General features: G+C 42.0%; 1 protein-coding gene across 1 annotated transcript in view; it reads left to right on the top strand.

Moving 5' to 3' along the window:
* Positions 1–16,382, top strand: part of USP12 (ubiquitin specific peptidase 12) — a 66,865-nt gene that overhangs the window by 36,834 nt on the left and 13,649 nt on the right. The window contains exons 2-4 of the mRNA XM_075851667.1: positions 333–413; positions 11,967–12,180; positions 15,077–15,306. Of these exons, the coding sequence (XP_075707782.1) occupies positions 333–413; positions 11,967–12,180; positions 15,077–15,306 (525 nt within the window). The remainder of the gene's footprint in view (positions 1–332; positions 414–11,966; positions 12,181–15,076; positions 15,307–16,382) is intronic.

Genomic DNA, 16,382 nt, shown 5'->3' with positions numbered 1-16,382 from the left:
CAGCGTCGCCGCCTCGCAGCGGGGAAAGCATCAAATGATGTTTTAGCGCTGGCTTTGAAATTGTCTCCTTGCTGAGATCTGGGCGATTACGCTGATGATCTTTACCAAGACTCCCTGCGGAAACGAGAGTCCTGCTGCTTTATGGAAAGTGTTCATTAAATGTCTTTGATGTTGTACAACAAGTCCCAGCAGTCCTCCAATGTGAATAAAAAAAAAATGTTCGCTTTTTATACTCCTTGCCTTTTGTTGGTAGTTCTATCCTCTGCATTGCGTAAGTACAAGTGATATATCTATACGGATGTCTAACGGCGCGTCCTTTCTCTCCTCTTTAGGGCGCCAATGCCTCGGCTTTAGAGAAAGAGATTGGTCCGGAACAGTTTCCAGTAAATGAGCACTATTTTGGTTTGGTAAATGTAAGTAACCGCTATTTATGTATTGACCTCTAAATACCCATTCTACGCTTTAAAAATTGCGATGTCTCTTTGTTTAAGTTTTTCTCTAAAATAAAAAATTCAACGGGGTGGTGAAGATGGGGTACCGTGCAAGAGAATACGATTTTTAATAATCATAGTGGCCGATCTTTTCCAATTTACCCCCTACTAAAGTGGAATAATGTGACATAAAGGAGTATAAAAACTTCGACCACTTTAAACATGTTTTTTTTTTTTTCATATAATAACTAAAATGCGAAAAGTTTTCATTTTTGTAAATGTCTAGATTAGTAAATACTTCATAAAATAACAGTGCTGGAGCTTCTTTTCTGTCCGATATGGGCCCTGTAAACAAGCGCCAATCGACAAAACCGCTAGTTGATTGGCTCTTCTGTCACGAGGAGCAATGATTGGTTATGTATGGGGACGAGCGCTCGTTACTATGATGTCTTGTCCCTCATACATTTCCATCATGTCAGCCGCCCAGCTCCCGGTTTACACAGGGGGATGTGCTGCCGCAATGATAATTTAATGTTACATGTTTCCCCGTTCATCAGCTGATCGTTGTACTGCTTACACAGGGCAGTGATCGGGAATGAGCGTTCATATGAATGCTAGTTTGCCTGATAATTGGCCCGTTTAAAAGGGCCTTAAGCACTGATTGGACATTGTCTGATTGTAGGGACACGCCCTATTCACAAGGGAAATGGAAACTTCAAGTTGTCAATTTATACATACAGTGAAGGAAATAAGTATTTGATCCCTTGCTGATTTTGTAAGCTTGCCCACTGTCAAAGACATGAACAGTCTAGAATTTTTAGGCTAGGTTAATTTTACCAGTGAGAGATAGATTATATAAAAAAAAAAAGAAGAAAATCACATAGTCGAAATTATATATATTTATTTGCATTGTGCACAGAGAAATAAGTATTTGATCCCCTGCCAACCATTAAGAGTTCAGCCTCCTCCAGACCAGTTACACGCTCCAAATCAACTTGGTGCCTGCATTAAAGACAGCTGTCTTACATGGTCACCTGTATAAAAGACTCCTGTCCACAGACTCAATTAATCAGTCTGACTCTAACCTCTACAACATGGGCAAGACCAAAGAGCTTTCTAGGGATGTCAGGGACAAGATCATAGACCTGCACAAGGCTGGAATGGGCTACAAAACCATAAGTAAGACGCTGGGTGAGAAGGAGACAACTGTTGGTGCAATAGTAAGAAAATGGAAGACATACAAAATGACTGTCAATCGACATCGATCTGGGGCTCCATGCAAAATCTCACCTCGTGGGGTATCCTTGATCCTGAGGAAGGTGAGAGCTCAGCCGAAAACTACACGGGGGGAACTTGTTAATGATCTCAAGGCAGCTGGGACCAAAGTCACTAAGAAAACCATTGGTAACACATTACGCCGTAATGGATTAAAATCCTGCAGTGCCCGCAAGGTCCCCCTGCTCAAGAAGGCACATGTACAGGCCCGTCTGAAGTTTGCAAATGAACATCTGGATGATTCTGAGAGTGATTGGGAGAAGGTGCTGTGGTCAGATGAGACTAAAATTGAGCTCTTTGGCATTAACTCAACTCGCCGTGTTTGGAGGAAGAGAAATGCTGCCAATGACCCAAAGAACACCGTCCCCACTGTCAAGCATGGAGGTGGAAACATTATGTTTTGGAGGTGTTTCTCTGCTAAGGGCACAGGACTACTTCATCGCATCAATGGGAGAATGGATGGAGCCATGTACCGTCAAATCCTGAGTGACAACCTCCTTCCCTCCACCAGGACATTAAAAATGGCTCGTGGCTGGGTCTTCCAGCACGACAATGACCCCAAACATACAGCCAAGGCAACAAAGGAGTGGCTCAAAAAGAAGCACATTAAGGTCATGGAGTGGCCTAGCCAGTCTCCAGACCTTAATCCCATCGAAAACTTATGGAGGGAGCTGAAGATCCGAGTTGCCAAGCGACAGCCTCGAAATCTTAATGATTTACAGATGATCTGCAAAGAGGAGTGGGCCAAAATTCCATCTAACATGTGTGCAAACCTCATCATCAACTACAAAAAACGTCTGACTGCTGTGCTTGCCAACAAGGGTTTTGCCACCAAGTATTAAGTCTTGTTTGCCAAAGGGATCAAATACTTATTTCTCTGTGCACAATGCAAATAAATATATATAATTTTGACAATGTGATTTTCTGTTTTTTTTTAATATAATCTATCTCTCACTGGTAAAATTAACCTAGCCTAAAAATTCTAGACTGTTCATGTCTTTGACAGTGGGCAAACTTACAAAATCAGCAAGTACTTATTTCCTTCACTGTACATTTCCAGGAGGAATAACAAAGGGGAGGCCAAATGCACAGTTCTAAGAAAAGGTGCTCCAGATTTGATGCTCTCTAATATAAAAAAAAGAATATATTTAACTTTTTTTTTAAATATGGAAGAAAAAAATGTAAAAAAAACACATTCACATTTTTTTTTTTACGTCTGGTGCATGCCCCTGGGTAAACACACCTGAAGACATACTTGGTAACTTCTGCCGACTTCAGCGATACCAGATATGTGCATATTTCTTACACACTGGACGCAAGGTGGAGCTTACGATGAATGGTGCGCACACTAACTTTTATAGAGCAATTTTCCAAAGCTGGTTTGCTGACACCATACAACCATTACAGACGTTGTGAAGTGCCAAAACACTGTTAAAGGAGTTGTCCAGTCCCAAGAAATTGATGGCCTATCCTTAGGATAGGCCATCAATATCTGATCGGTCGGGGTCCGACTCCCAGCACCCCAACCAATCTGCCGTATTGAAGGGGCTGCAGCGCTTGTACGAGCGCTGCTTCCCCTTCATTTCCATTACTGTTCCCACTGTGAATCCCTGACACACTTGTAGCGGCAGTACACACTGAGTAGTCTCTGGATGAAGCTCCGTCTAGTCACAGCTGTATCACGGAGTTAAATGCCACCGGAGAGCGACAAACCTGCTAACTCTGCAGGACGTTCTGGAACGTCCTTGCAGAGTTAATTGCGGGCCGCCCAGATGTTTGTTTTATAGGCGGTCTGCAAATGGTTAACGCATATGGACTATAATACTAATATAGCTGCAATAATAATAAATCAGACCGACTAGGATACTAATATAATAATTTATTTGTATTAGTCAGTATGATTTATTTTTTCTGCTATATTAGTATTATAGTTGTTATGATTTATTATTATTTTTTGCTGCTATCTTAGTATTCTAGTCGGTATGATTTATTATTATTTTTGCTGCTATATTAGTATTATAGTCGGTATGATTTATTATTCTTTTTGCTGCTATATTAGTATTATAGTCGTTATGATTTGTTGTTGTTTTTGCTGCTATATTAGTATTCTAGTCGTTATGATTTGTTGTTGTTTTTGCTGCTATATTAGTATTCTAGTCGTTATGATTTATTATTCTTTTTGCTGCTATATTAGTATTATAGTCGTTATGATTTATTCTTTTTGCTGCTATATTAGTATTATAGTCGTTATGATTTGTTGTTGTTTTTGCTGCTATATTCGTATTATAGCCGGTATGATTTGTTATTATTTTGGCATTCTAATAGTCAGGATTATTTCCTTGGCTGTAGATGGTTTATGATCTACACTCTGGCTGTAAAGCTTGAATAGTCCGGAGACCCCTGCAGATATAAATACTCTCCAAAAATAGTAAACTTCCCAGAAATAGGAGCAAAATCTGTCTGCTGTCTTTCCGAATTTTCATCTGAAAATAAAAGCCTTCTATAATCACATTGCTGGAATATATAACACGAGTGATGGCAGAGTTCCCAGGTAATAAACGTTATTTCTCTAAATTCCACCGGAATGCAGCTGCTGCCGTGCTGGAAAGAAGTTTTGCTTTTTTTAGGTTTATAAAAGGAATGCTACTTGGAAAGCTTGACCGCTTGATGTCGGCTGATATTGGCACTGCTGTTCAAAGCGAAATCTCAGTCCCCTCAGGTCTATTTAATATAAAGAATATACAGTGAAATTCCTTTAATCCAGAATTTGATAATCCGCCACTTGTTCCCAGCACAAGGCCAATAGACCAGGAGAACCAATAGGCTATCTGCCCTTACAAGTAAGATGTATATACGTCTCTCTGAGCGGTTGATATGGAGTATTTAATAATTTTGCAGATATCAGATATTTTTGATGACAGATTAAAGGAATTTTACTGTATTAAGAAAAAATTTGTTCTTAAAATATCAGGTCTCTCTAACCCAGTGCTGATCTTCCGCTTAGCACTAAAGATTTAAGCGGGCAGACAGATTCCTTTAAATGATGTCTTGTTCCTCCTGCCTGTCCCCTATATCCCATATGAGGAAGTGGTTATTTTCATGGGCATGATTACTAGTATAATCATTGTTAGCTGTTGCCATGATATGTAAGGAAATATTTTTTTTAACGACTATGTACACCTTTTTAAAATCTTTTATTTTTTTTTATAAAAATGTGTACGTATGTATGTTTGGTGCAACTTTCAAAATACTTTTTATTAAAAAATTTGTTTTACTTTTGAGATACAGCTGCTTTGTATCCTGTATACAGAGCAGCTGTATCATGCGCGAAGACCTGAATCCGTCAGGTCAGTGGCACACATGGGTTCAGTGTCAGCGTGCCCTGGGTGTCTCTGACATACAGTATCCACCTCTTATCAATCACATGTAAGCTCAGAACTTAGATGTGATCGAAAGCAGCTCGAACCTGCGTGGACCTGATGACACTGAACCAGTCAGTCCCGCTGACCTGACGGATGGATTCAGGTCTTGGCGCATGATACAGATGCTCTGTATACAGGATATAAAGCAGCTGTATCTCAAAAAGTTACAATTCTTTTTAATGAAGTGTTTCAAAAGTTGCACCTTTTAACACACTGAGATAGATGGATAGATATAACCGTTGTGGACAAGATTGATTGTTGGTACCCTTCCGTTAAAGAAAGTAAAACCCACAATGGTCACTGAAATAGCTTGAAACGGACAAAAGTAATAATACATTTTAATTTACTGAAAATCAACTAATGTAAATCAGACATTGCTTTTGAATTGTGGTTCAACCCAAAATTTTAAAAAATGAATGAAACTGGCCTGGACAAAAATGATGGTCCCCTTAACTTTAATATTGTGCTGCACAACCTTTTGAGGCAATCACTGCTAACAAACGATTTCTGTAACTCTCAATGAGACTCCTGCATCTGTCCGCAGGTATTTCGGCCACTCCTCGTGAGGACACTGCTCCAGCGGTCTCAGGTGTGAAGGTGCCTTCTCCAGACTGCAGGTTTCAGCTCCTTCCACAGATGTTCAATAGGATTTAGAGCAGGGCTCATAGAGGCCACCTCAGAATAGTCCAATGTTTTGCTCATAGCCATTCTTGGATGTTTTTAGCTGTGTGTTTTGGGACATTATCCTGTTGGAGAACCCATGACCATCGACTGAGACCAAGCTTTCTGACACTGGGCGGCACATTTGACTGTTTAGTTTATGTAGAAGCTACTGTTATATCTTCCATTCTCATCACTTCAGTGGCAGAACAAACTGGCTTTATTTGTAATCATCTTTATCCTCAAATACATTCAATTGAAATCGCAATTGCTGCTCTTTTTTTCTTTTTAGGCTGTGTTTTTTTTTTTTTTTTTTTTTTAAGAAGGTCACCTCGCATACTAGTTTGACATTTGTGATAGGAGTATGATGGAATGATTGTTAGTCGGTGCTAAATATCCATTTGAGGCTGGCTTCACACTTGTCGTTTTCAATGCGATTTTTTTTTTTTTTTTTTAATTTTTCTTTTATTTATTTTTTTGCTAAAGCTAGGAGTGAATGCCAGAAGGAAGGTGTAAAGGAAAGGCTTGTAGTTCCCTTTCTTTGTTTCCACTCCTGGCTTTGGCTTAAATGCTTTGTACACCTTCTGTAAACTATACACACGCACACGTGTCTGTGTTATCTGCCCTCCCTGAACAGTGGGATGCTTTCCCTGTCTCCACACTCTGATCTACCGTGTACATCCTCTTCCCCCTCCCTGCTGATATCTGTCACTGAGAGCAGTGCGGATGAGTCCACTCTGACATTAGCAGTGTGCTGTCGGATCTATGTCAGAATCTGCTGCACCCTGAGCTATGTACAGGAGCTGCACAGACTACAGCAGAAAAATTTCAGTGCAAAGATGTCTATATCCTTTTAAAAAATAAAAGCTGCAAATATGTGAATCTCTCCTAACTTGTCTCATGCAGACTCTGACCCACGCAGTATTTTATACTTATGTTTAAGTCGCCTCCTTGATGAAGTTTGTAAACTAGCAAAACAGAAGAAAACATTAGTGTTTGAGTTTTTACCAAAACTTCTATTTATCTGTCCAAACATTGATTCCTGCCATAGCCAAATATTTTAAAGAGCACCTGCCACCGTTTAGAGGGGCTTGGTACTAATGGTGATCGATGGCATATCTCTAGCCTATAGGAAAGCGATTTGGGTTGCTTCTGTTTTCAGCTCACATGCGATGGCATGCAGCTTTGTGAAAGTCGGGCTTGGTCTGATGCGAACTAGATTGTTTCTGTTCACTCACTGCAAAATATATTAAGTGTCATTATAAAATGATTAAAGGGAAATGCAATTGACATTTTATAGTATTGTACAGCTTAAGGCCCCATGCACATGAATGTAAAAACGCCCGTAATTACGGCACGTTTTTACGGGCCCATAGACTTCTGTTGGCCACGGGTACCTCCCCCTATGCTTACGGGAAGGTGCCCGTGCCATTGAAAAATATAGAACATGTCCTATTTCAGGCCGTAATTACGGCACGGGCAGGCCCATAGAAGTCTATGGGGCTCCCGTAATTACGGGTGACTACGTGTGTTCACCCGTAATTACGGGAGCGTTGCTAGGAGACGTCAGTAAATGGCCACTGTCCAGAGTGCTGAAAGAGTTAAACGATCGTCAGTAACTGTTTCAGCATCCTGGACAGTGGCTACCGATCAGAATATAGAGCAACCTGTAAAAAAAAAAAAAAGACGTTCATACTTACCCAGTACTCCCTGCTTCTTCCTCCACTCCGGCCTCCTGGGATGACGTTTCATCCCATGTGACCGCTGCAGCCAATCAGGCCAATCACAGGCTGCAGCAGTCACATGGATTGCCGTATCATCCAGGGAGGTCGGACTGGATGTCAAGAGAGGGACGCGTCACCAAGACAACGGCCGGGTAAGTATGAATTTCTTTTACTTTTTCTGCGGAAAGGGCTGTCCCTTCTCTCTATTCTGCACTGATAGAAAGAAGGGGCTGCCGATTACTGCAGTGTAATTTTGCAGCGAAAACGTGCCCTTAAATACGGGTGGAATACGGGTGACCAAGGACCGGTATTTACGCCAGTATTTACGGGAGGACAAAAATAAGTTTGTATGCATGAGGCCTAAATCGGCATAAAAAGTTAGTGGGCCTTTCAACTCATTCATGCCGGACTATTTGAGGGCAGCATAATCTAGCTGCAGGTCCTCTGGGCAGGCGGTGTGTGTTAGCAGTAGTCGTCTTCAGCTGGCAGCTTGCTCTGCCCACCAGTTTCCGATGGCTTTCCTGTAACCCAATCTAATAGGGAAAATGCTGTCAATCAGAGGCTGGAGGATAGAGGAAGATCCCAGTTCAGGAATCTTGTAAAAGGCTGTGCGTATGCTGCCTATAAATTGCTGATTTCCTGATGAAACTTCAATGGATTTCAACCATTGTATTGTAACAGGTGATATCTGTGACATAATCTGCATGTAAATTCCTGGTAACTCAGAGATCTGTGCCCTTAAAGGGAATGTGTCGCTAGAATTTTTTTCCAGTTGAACAGTTAGTATATGAGTGATTACACATTGTTTTAATTTTTTATAAGTCAGGAAATATTATAAATTAGATTCTAATTTATAACATTTCCATGTGCTGGTCACTAGAGGGAGCAATTCCCAAAATTGCAGCATTGGCAATGTGGTAAAGCAACCTCATTGCTTTATGCTGCAAATTTGGGGTAGACACACACTCTAGTGTCCTCACACAATCCCCCCTCCCTTATTCTGGCTAGTGCCAGGAGAAGGAGGGGGTTGAATTTTCAAACCTCCTACACAGTGTGCCGCCATTTTCTGAGCGAATGTACAGTGTTGGAGGATTAGATACAGTGCTCAGCAGACAGTATCACACGAACATAATACACACATCACATACACAAACATAACTTGCCTGCTCCTGCCGCCTCCGCTCCTATACCTTGCGTCTTCGCTGCGGACCGGAAAATCGTCATCTTACTGTCCGGCCGCGGCCTCCGGTCCACATGAAAATGGCGCCGGATTTCGCTCTGCCGAAGACCTTCCTTTTGGTCTGTGTGGGAGCGGCGCATGCGCCGTTCCCACACAGACAGCGTACGCTATAGTGAATGGAACGGCTCCCATTAACATTTTCTATGGGGATGTATGTGTCGTTAATCGACACATACAGAGATGAAAAAAAAAATGGCAGCCCCATCGAGAAGTAAAAGTAAGGAAAAAGTACAACACAAGAACACAAATACAATTTATTTTAATAACTTACTAAAAACCATATTATATATATAAAAAAAAATTGGTACACCTTCCCTTTAAAGGGAAAGTGTCATGATTTTTATTTTTTATTATATTGCTTTTAATAAAATATAAACAAAAATTGTATTTATTAGTGTTGTCACGTTCTAATTTTTACTGTGTTCAAACTTTTACTTCTCTATAGGGGCTGCCATTTTTTTCCCATCTCTGTATGTGTCGATTAACGACACATACAGAGATGGAATACGGCACACACATCCCCATAGAGAATGCGAATGGGAGCCGTTCCATTCTCCGTAGAGTACGCTGTCTGTGTGGGAACGGCGCATGCGCAGCTCCCACACAGACCAAAATGAAGCTCGTTCGCAGAGCGAAATCCGGCGCCATTTTCATGTGGACCGGTAGCCGCTGACTGATAGTAAGATGACGTCTTCCGGCCGCGGCTTCCGGTCATTTGTTCAGGCGCAAGGAATAGGAGCGTAGACCAGCGGCGGCATGTTTTTTATGTTCGTGTATATGATGTGTGTATTATGTTCGTGTTATACTGTCTGCTGAGCCCTGTATCTAATCCTACACTGTGCAGTCGCCCAGAAAATGGCGGCACACCGTGTAGGAGGTTCGAAGATTCAAACCCTTCCTTCTCCTAGCACTAGCCAGAATAAGGGAGGGGGGATTGTGTGAGGACACTAGAGGAGAGTGTGTCTACCCCAAATTTGCAGCATAAATCAATGAGGTTGCTTTACCACAGTGACCATGCTGCAATTTTGGGAACAGCTCCCTCTAGTGGCCAGAACATGGAAATTTTATAAATTGGATTCTAATTAAAACAATGTGTAATCACTCAAATACGAATTGTTTAACTGAAAAAAAAAATATATATATTTCTAGCGACACATTCCCTTTAAGATGGCCATACAACCTTCAATAACTGTTCAATCGACAGCTATTTCTTTCAGACCTCCCCATACACATGCACGCTTGGTTTGGCCGAGCGTACATGTGTTCTCAATAGGGGGAGGGGAATAAGCCACAGCCAGACACCTCACAAGCGCATGGAGGAGGGCAAGTAATAAGTTGGGAGGGGATGTAGAGCAGGGGTCTCAAACTCGGCCGGGTAAGTGGGCCACATATAGAAAAAATGGGAAGTTGATGGGCCGCATTGCTTTCAAATTTGATACAATATAAAATGATTGTTAATCAATTAGTTATTTTAACTACTATAACGATATATTACTATAATAATACTACATTACTATAATTATACCGCTAGGTTTAAAATTTGAGCGCATTCTCCACGTGCTTATTTCAACAATCCAGTTTAAGTGTCGCTAATTGCAGTCCGGCGGCTCAGTTGGAAGCGTTTGGCAGACACACATATCAAGATTAGGCAGCCCCTTTTTAGATGCTGCCACAGTGCCATGTGTAGATGCTGCCACAGTGCCCTGTGTAGATGCTGCCACAGTGCCCTGTGTAGATGCTGCCACAGTGCCCTGTGTAGATGCTGCCGCAGTGCCCTGTGTAGATGCTGCCGCAGTGCCCTGTGTAGATGCTGCCGCAGTGCCCTGTGTAGATGCTGCCGCAGTGCCCTGTGTAGATGCTGCCACGTGTAAGCATGGTTCTACCACTTCAAGCTTATGTTGCTGCAGAGATGTACCGGGTGAGTACCATAGCATTAGGACGTTTCTAAATTAAGAGCTTTCGAGCACGCACGTGCAAGAATGTATGTTCTGATTCAAGTTTGGTAGTTTTGAAACTTGTAGAATCTAAGGATTTGCCATGGTTTGTGTATGGGGAAACTAAAAACAGTCAGGCTAAGGCCGAATTTAGACGACCGTGGTATGTCAGTGTGACGCTTGTTAAAATAACGGCCGTCATGCGGACGCATATTTTTCATTGGGGCCGTTCACACAGCCGTTGTTTTAACGGACCGTGTGAAGGGTCCATTGAAGAATAGAACATGTCCTATTTTCTTCAGTTTTCACGGATCCCTTGATTTAGACTCATGTCTGAGGGATCCGTGAAAACGGGACCCGCTCGGGTGCAACTCGGACGTGAAAAGCAGCAGTATTTCACGTCTGTGATGCTGGTCTTTCCCTGGCGGCGGTTATAACTGGTTGATGAGTTCAGACGTCTTTCTGGACTTACCATCAATTGGCATAAGTCGGCATTACTCCCGATTTGATCACTTAGCCGGGCCTCTGGTAAATGTGGGGACCTTGGTCCAATGTGTTGATCAGATGCGTTATTTGGGTATAGAGGTTACTAGGCAGTTGTCTGACTTTAAAGACCAAAACCTAACTCCTCTTATACAAAAGTGTAAACGAAAGATTGGTGCTGGGTGCGAACGGTCTCTTTCTGTCATAGGCCGCATCAACCTTCTTTTTTGTTTTTCATGCATTCACTTAGCGATTGTGTGTGGACTTATTTATTTGCACAAACTTTGAGTCCGTTGTAAAACCGCAAGAGAGGTTAGTGACCCTGGTCTTATGTATATGCCCCCCCTATGAGGTCAGCTGTTACTTCTCATGTCTAACAAAAAAATTGCATGTAAGCTGTTGTCTGATACTACAAATTTTGAGACCTACCAAGGAACTAAAAATCCAGGGATTACTTAAAATGTGTAGTTTTGATAAAAGCAGAATTGCACTTTTAAACTTTATTTACAGACGTCTGGACTACCCCTTTAGGTGTTGCAATACGGCGCTATCGGCACCTACGCCAGCGCTCACATGGTCTGTGAATTCAGCTGGCATCAATGTCTCGCCAGTTGCTCCTACTAACATGAAGCCTGAATGTTGGATCCTAGACGCAAAACATTCCCCAATGAGCTTTACACGTTAAATTGATTTCCTGATCCTTATCAATTGACTATCCTTTCCGCCGCTATGTGGAATTTGCATATTCGCGATCTACGTGTTGGTAACTTCTGTGTTTTTCTCTTTTACGTCCTTAGTTCGGGAATACCTGCTACTGCAACTCTGTCCTACAGGCACTTTATTTTTGCCGCCCTTTTCGAGAAAAAGTTCTTGCCTACAAAAGCCAACCCAGAAAGAAGGAGAATCTTCTTACTTGCTTAGCCGACCTCTTCCACAGTATAGCCACACAAAAGAAAAAAGTTGGGGTCATTCCTCCAAAGAAGTTCATTACCCGGTTACGGAAAGAAAATGGTAACTATTACTTCTCCTCCTCTTGTATATGCCATATAGAAACTAAAAGAAGATTGGAATAATTTTGTGTGATTTATATTACCACCTCCGCGACTGCTGTACGTGTATGGCTGCTGTATGCTATCATAATATAGCCTGGGCTCAAGATATGAGGCCGCACCATACGCGGCAGGTTTTGGTTGTTTCATACATTTGACTCCCGTCTGCAACGGCTGTGATCGGAGATAATTCTGATCCCGGCCGTTTAACCCCTCAGATGTCGCAGTCAATAAGGACTGCAGCATCTAAGTGTTTAGACGGAGGGAGTGTCCTCACCCGGTTCCCTTATTTGGCCTGCCTGTGACGATTGTCTGTTAAGTCTGAACTATAAAAATATCACGTTCTTTAACCCCCATGGGGATAGTTGTGGGGAAATAAGAAAAAAAATAATGCCAGAATTGTTTTTTGGTCACTTGCTTTCCCAAAAAATTTAATAAAAAGTGATCAAAAAGTCCTATATATCCCAAAATGGTACCAATAAAACATACAGTTCATCCCGCAAAAAACAAGTGCCCATACAGCGGCATAAATTTGGTATTGCTGGAATCGTACTGAAGCCCAGAATAAAGTTAACAAAGTTTACCGCAAAAGCAACACCGTAAAGACAAAACCAAAATAACTTGTGCAACTGCGTTCCTCACAAAAAATATTATTGAAAGTTTCTCTGTACATCATATGGTGTCATTAAAAAATACAATTCAATCGGTCAGGGCCACGTTTTTCCTGCTGACTGTCTGCTCACATGAGATTGCTGTCGGCCGATTGCATGTTTGGCCGTCAGCCGTTTCTTTCGATTCCACCATATCCATTCTCAGTCGAGTGTGCTTGTTTATTTCAATGAGCAGAGGGGAGTAAGGCTCTCCTAGGCGCTGCTTATCTCCTGCAGGAACAAAGGATTGGATATGTTGAAATCCAACATGCCCGATCCTTCTTTCCCTCAAAATCCCTGCGATCATTTGCGGACTTTTTTTTTTCTTCTAGGATTATCAGAATCTACTGAATGTAACATCTAATTGTCACACTGCCACCTTTCCTTAGTTACATCGAAAACAGAAATATCAAGAATGTTACAATAAGGTCATACAATTGGTAACACTCGCCCCTGTAAATGCTTATTATGCCGTTGTAAGCGGAATTTATTTCATGTTTTTTTGCTGAAGCTACAACTGGGTGATGATTATCTCTGTAATTTTAGCTTTCGGTGCTTTTGTGTTGTGCACATATGTTCACCTCCATAGAGGGTCAGCGAACATTGCAGTCCCCATTGTTAATCATATAAGATATTCTCTGCTGCATCCAGATCGCTATTGAGTTAGGATTAAAAATAACTATATTTAGAGTTAAAATGTCCAAATCTCCATCTCAATGCTGTGGTTGGTAAGAACTCAAGAACTCATGGGTGCCATGCTGCCACATATTACGTCAGAGCTGGACAACGTGCAGATTATGATCAATGTCTTCATCTCCAGGCTCTAATGTGCTTTTTATTAGTTCTTCTCAGATTTCTGTTGCTTTTTGGCAGAATAAATGCAGTAGTCAATGTAGTAAAAAAAACAAACCATAAATGTCAGATAGATGTGGGTCCCACGTCTGGGACCCGCATCTATCTCTAGAACGGGGTTCCCTAAACCCCGTTCTACCTTCCTCGGCTCTTGCTTCCTGCCGGCCACTTCCTGATTATGTGGTCGGGAGTTACGTAAACAGCGTAGCTGAGCTATGCTATTTCCCTAATGCCAATAGGCGTGAATGGCAGTTATGGAAGCCGCGTAGCATGCGAGCTACAGTGTTTCCGTAACGGTCATTCACTTCTATGGAAACACCTAGCTCAGGGAGCTACGCTGTTTTCGTAACTACCGACCATATAATCAGAAAGTGGCTGGGTTGAAGGGACCCCTTTAGAGATAGGTGCGTGTACCAGAGGTGGGGCCCGCATCTGACATTTCTGACATATCCTGTGGATATGTCAAATGTGTCTCATGGGAGGAAAACCCCTGTTTAAGGTCCTGGCAGTCAGTGGAGTTAGAAAAAAACAAAAAACAGATTAAGGATGAATTCTTCATAAATGATCCTGTAAAAACAGAAGCCGTGACGCCAGTTTAAACCGAGCTACATATTGTGATGAGAGAATTGTAGGATCCTCATTCCAAGGTAGTAGTCGAAAGGGATTGTCAGAGATTATATAATAGGAAAAAGTTTAAAAAAAAAATATTCCTCAGCACATCCACATGTTGAATGTAAACAGCTTTATGTGGTCATAAATGTAAAAGTCCCAAAAGGACACACAGGGTGTGTTACCGCTTACGCGTTTTGAACGAAGTGTTCTTACTCATGTAAGAGCACTTCATTCTAAACGCGTAAGCGGTAACACACCCTGTGTGTCCTTTTGAACTTCTACATTTATGACCAAATAAGTTATTTTTTACATTAAACATGTGGATATGCTGAGGAATATATTTTTTACTTTTTCCAAAAATACTGATTCTCTTGCCTGCCTGAAAGCCCCCCCCCCCTCTTCCGATTGCACTCCATTGAGGAACCACAGATCCCAGGATGAAATGTTGGGTGAGCACACCTGTGCCTTTTTCTGCTGTCTTTTTCTCATATAATAGGGTCTGCTTTTTTTTTTTTTTTTTACTTATTTATTTTTTATTTCATGGGCTTTGTCTGGTATTGCAACTAAGCCCCTTCAAGAAAATGAGCCTGAGCAGCAATACCAAGTACTACCCAAAGACAGGAGAAGTGCCTCTCCTAGAAATAAATCCGACTGCTTTTCCGCGTTTCAGACAACCCCTTTAATATTGCTCCTATTGTCGGCACTTTGAGAATTGCTGCAGCACCAGTCTGTTTTGTTTTCCAGAGCTTTTTGACAACTACATGCAACAAGATGCTCACGAATTTTTGAACTACCTGCTCAACACGATAGCCGATATATTGCAAGAAGAGAGAAAGCAGGAGAAGCAAAATGGTCGGATACCCAACGGAAACATCGATAATGAGAACAACAACAGCACACCAGACCCCACCTGGGTACACGAGATCTTTCAGGGAACGTTAACTAATGAAACCAGATGTCTTACGTGTGAGACGGTGAGATTTGTTTTATTAAATAGCAATGAATGAAAAACACGGAAAGCAAACTTTGTTAGTTTCAGGAACTTGCAGAAAGTTTTGCAGACTGACACAGTCTTACCGAAATCTGGCCCAGAAAATGGGTGACCTCCTGACAAGGGTGTAACTATCCGGCATAGCAATTGTTATGGAGCCCGGCTTCTTTACATGGCCAAAGGTGAAGTAACTGGCCTCCCTAGCTTGTATTGACCAAGGGCCGAGCAGCAGGTGATGTTGCCCAGCAGCGGAGGTATTGTGTCTCGTATAATACTGCTGCCGGATAAGAAGAGGAAGTGGAGAGGCTCCGGATACTGTGATCTCTATAATATAAATATCATTATTATTCCGTTTCAATTTCCTCACTTTCGACTGATGGTGGTCACGGCAGGGTGTAGCCCCCTTCCAACATTTTCTATAGGGCTCCATAGATAATTGTTATGCCCTTGTCTCCCAAGCCTCTCTATTTCATCTGTGGACCATCTGAGGGGCTAGGCTGACTAAAAAGGTCGCAGACTTGTCCTCACATATTGCCAGGCTTTGCCAAAATCCTGTCCTGATCACGTCCAGCTGACACAAGTGCACGGATTGTTACAAGAGACCGTGTTGATGCACTTAAAAGGGGTCTCCGGCATCTTTTATCGATGGCCATCAATATCAGATTGATGGGGGTCCGACTACTGGCACCCCCACGATCAACGGATCGGGCTGACGCGTTTCTTCACCTCCTTATCTCAGTTTAGTCATAGCGCTATGCCCGGAATTACAGTCTCTGTCCAATTCAAGTGAATGTGACTAAACTGTATTCCCAGTCACAGTGTATGGCGCAGTGTCTGGTAAACGCTGAAGACTAACGCTGCGACCCCTTCAGTCAGCTGATCGATGTGGGTGCCTGGAGTCGGACCCCCCACTGATCTAATATTGTTGTGTATCCTATGGATAGGCCATCAATGAAAAATGCCCATAGAACCCTTTTAACAGGTTTTCAGTGTCTGGATGTAAAAAAAAAAAAATTTCTATCACTGACAGCAAGCACAGATTTTGAAGAATGAGAGTTA

Source organism: Rhinoderma darwinii, chromosome 2 (genome assembly GCF_050947455.1).
Source record: "Rhinoderma darwinii isolate aRhiDar2 chromosome 2, aRhiDar2.hap1, whole genome shotgun sequence".
NCBI lineage: Eukaryota > Metazoa > Chordata > Amphibia > Anura > Rhinodermatidae > Rhinoderma > Rhinoderma darwinii.
This window is presented reverse-complemented; position numbering and strand designations above follow the sequence as displayed.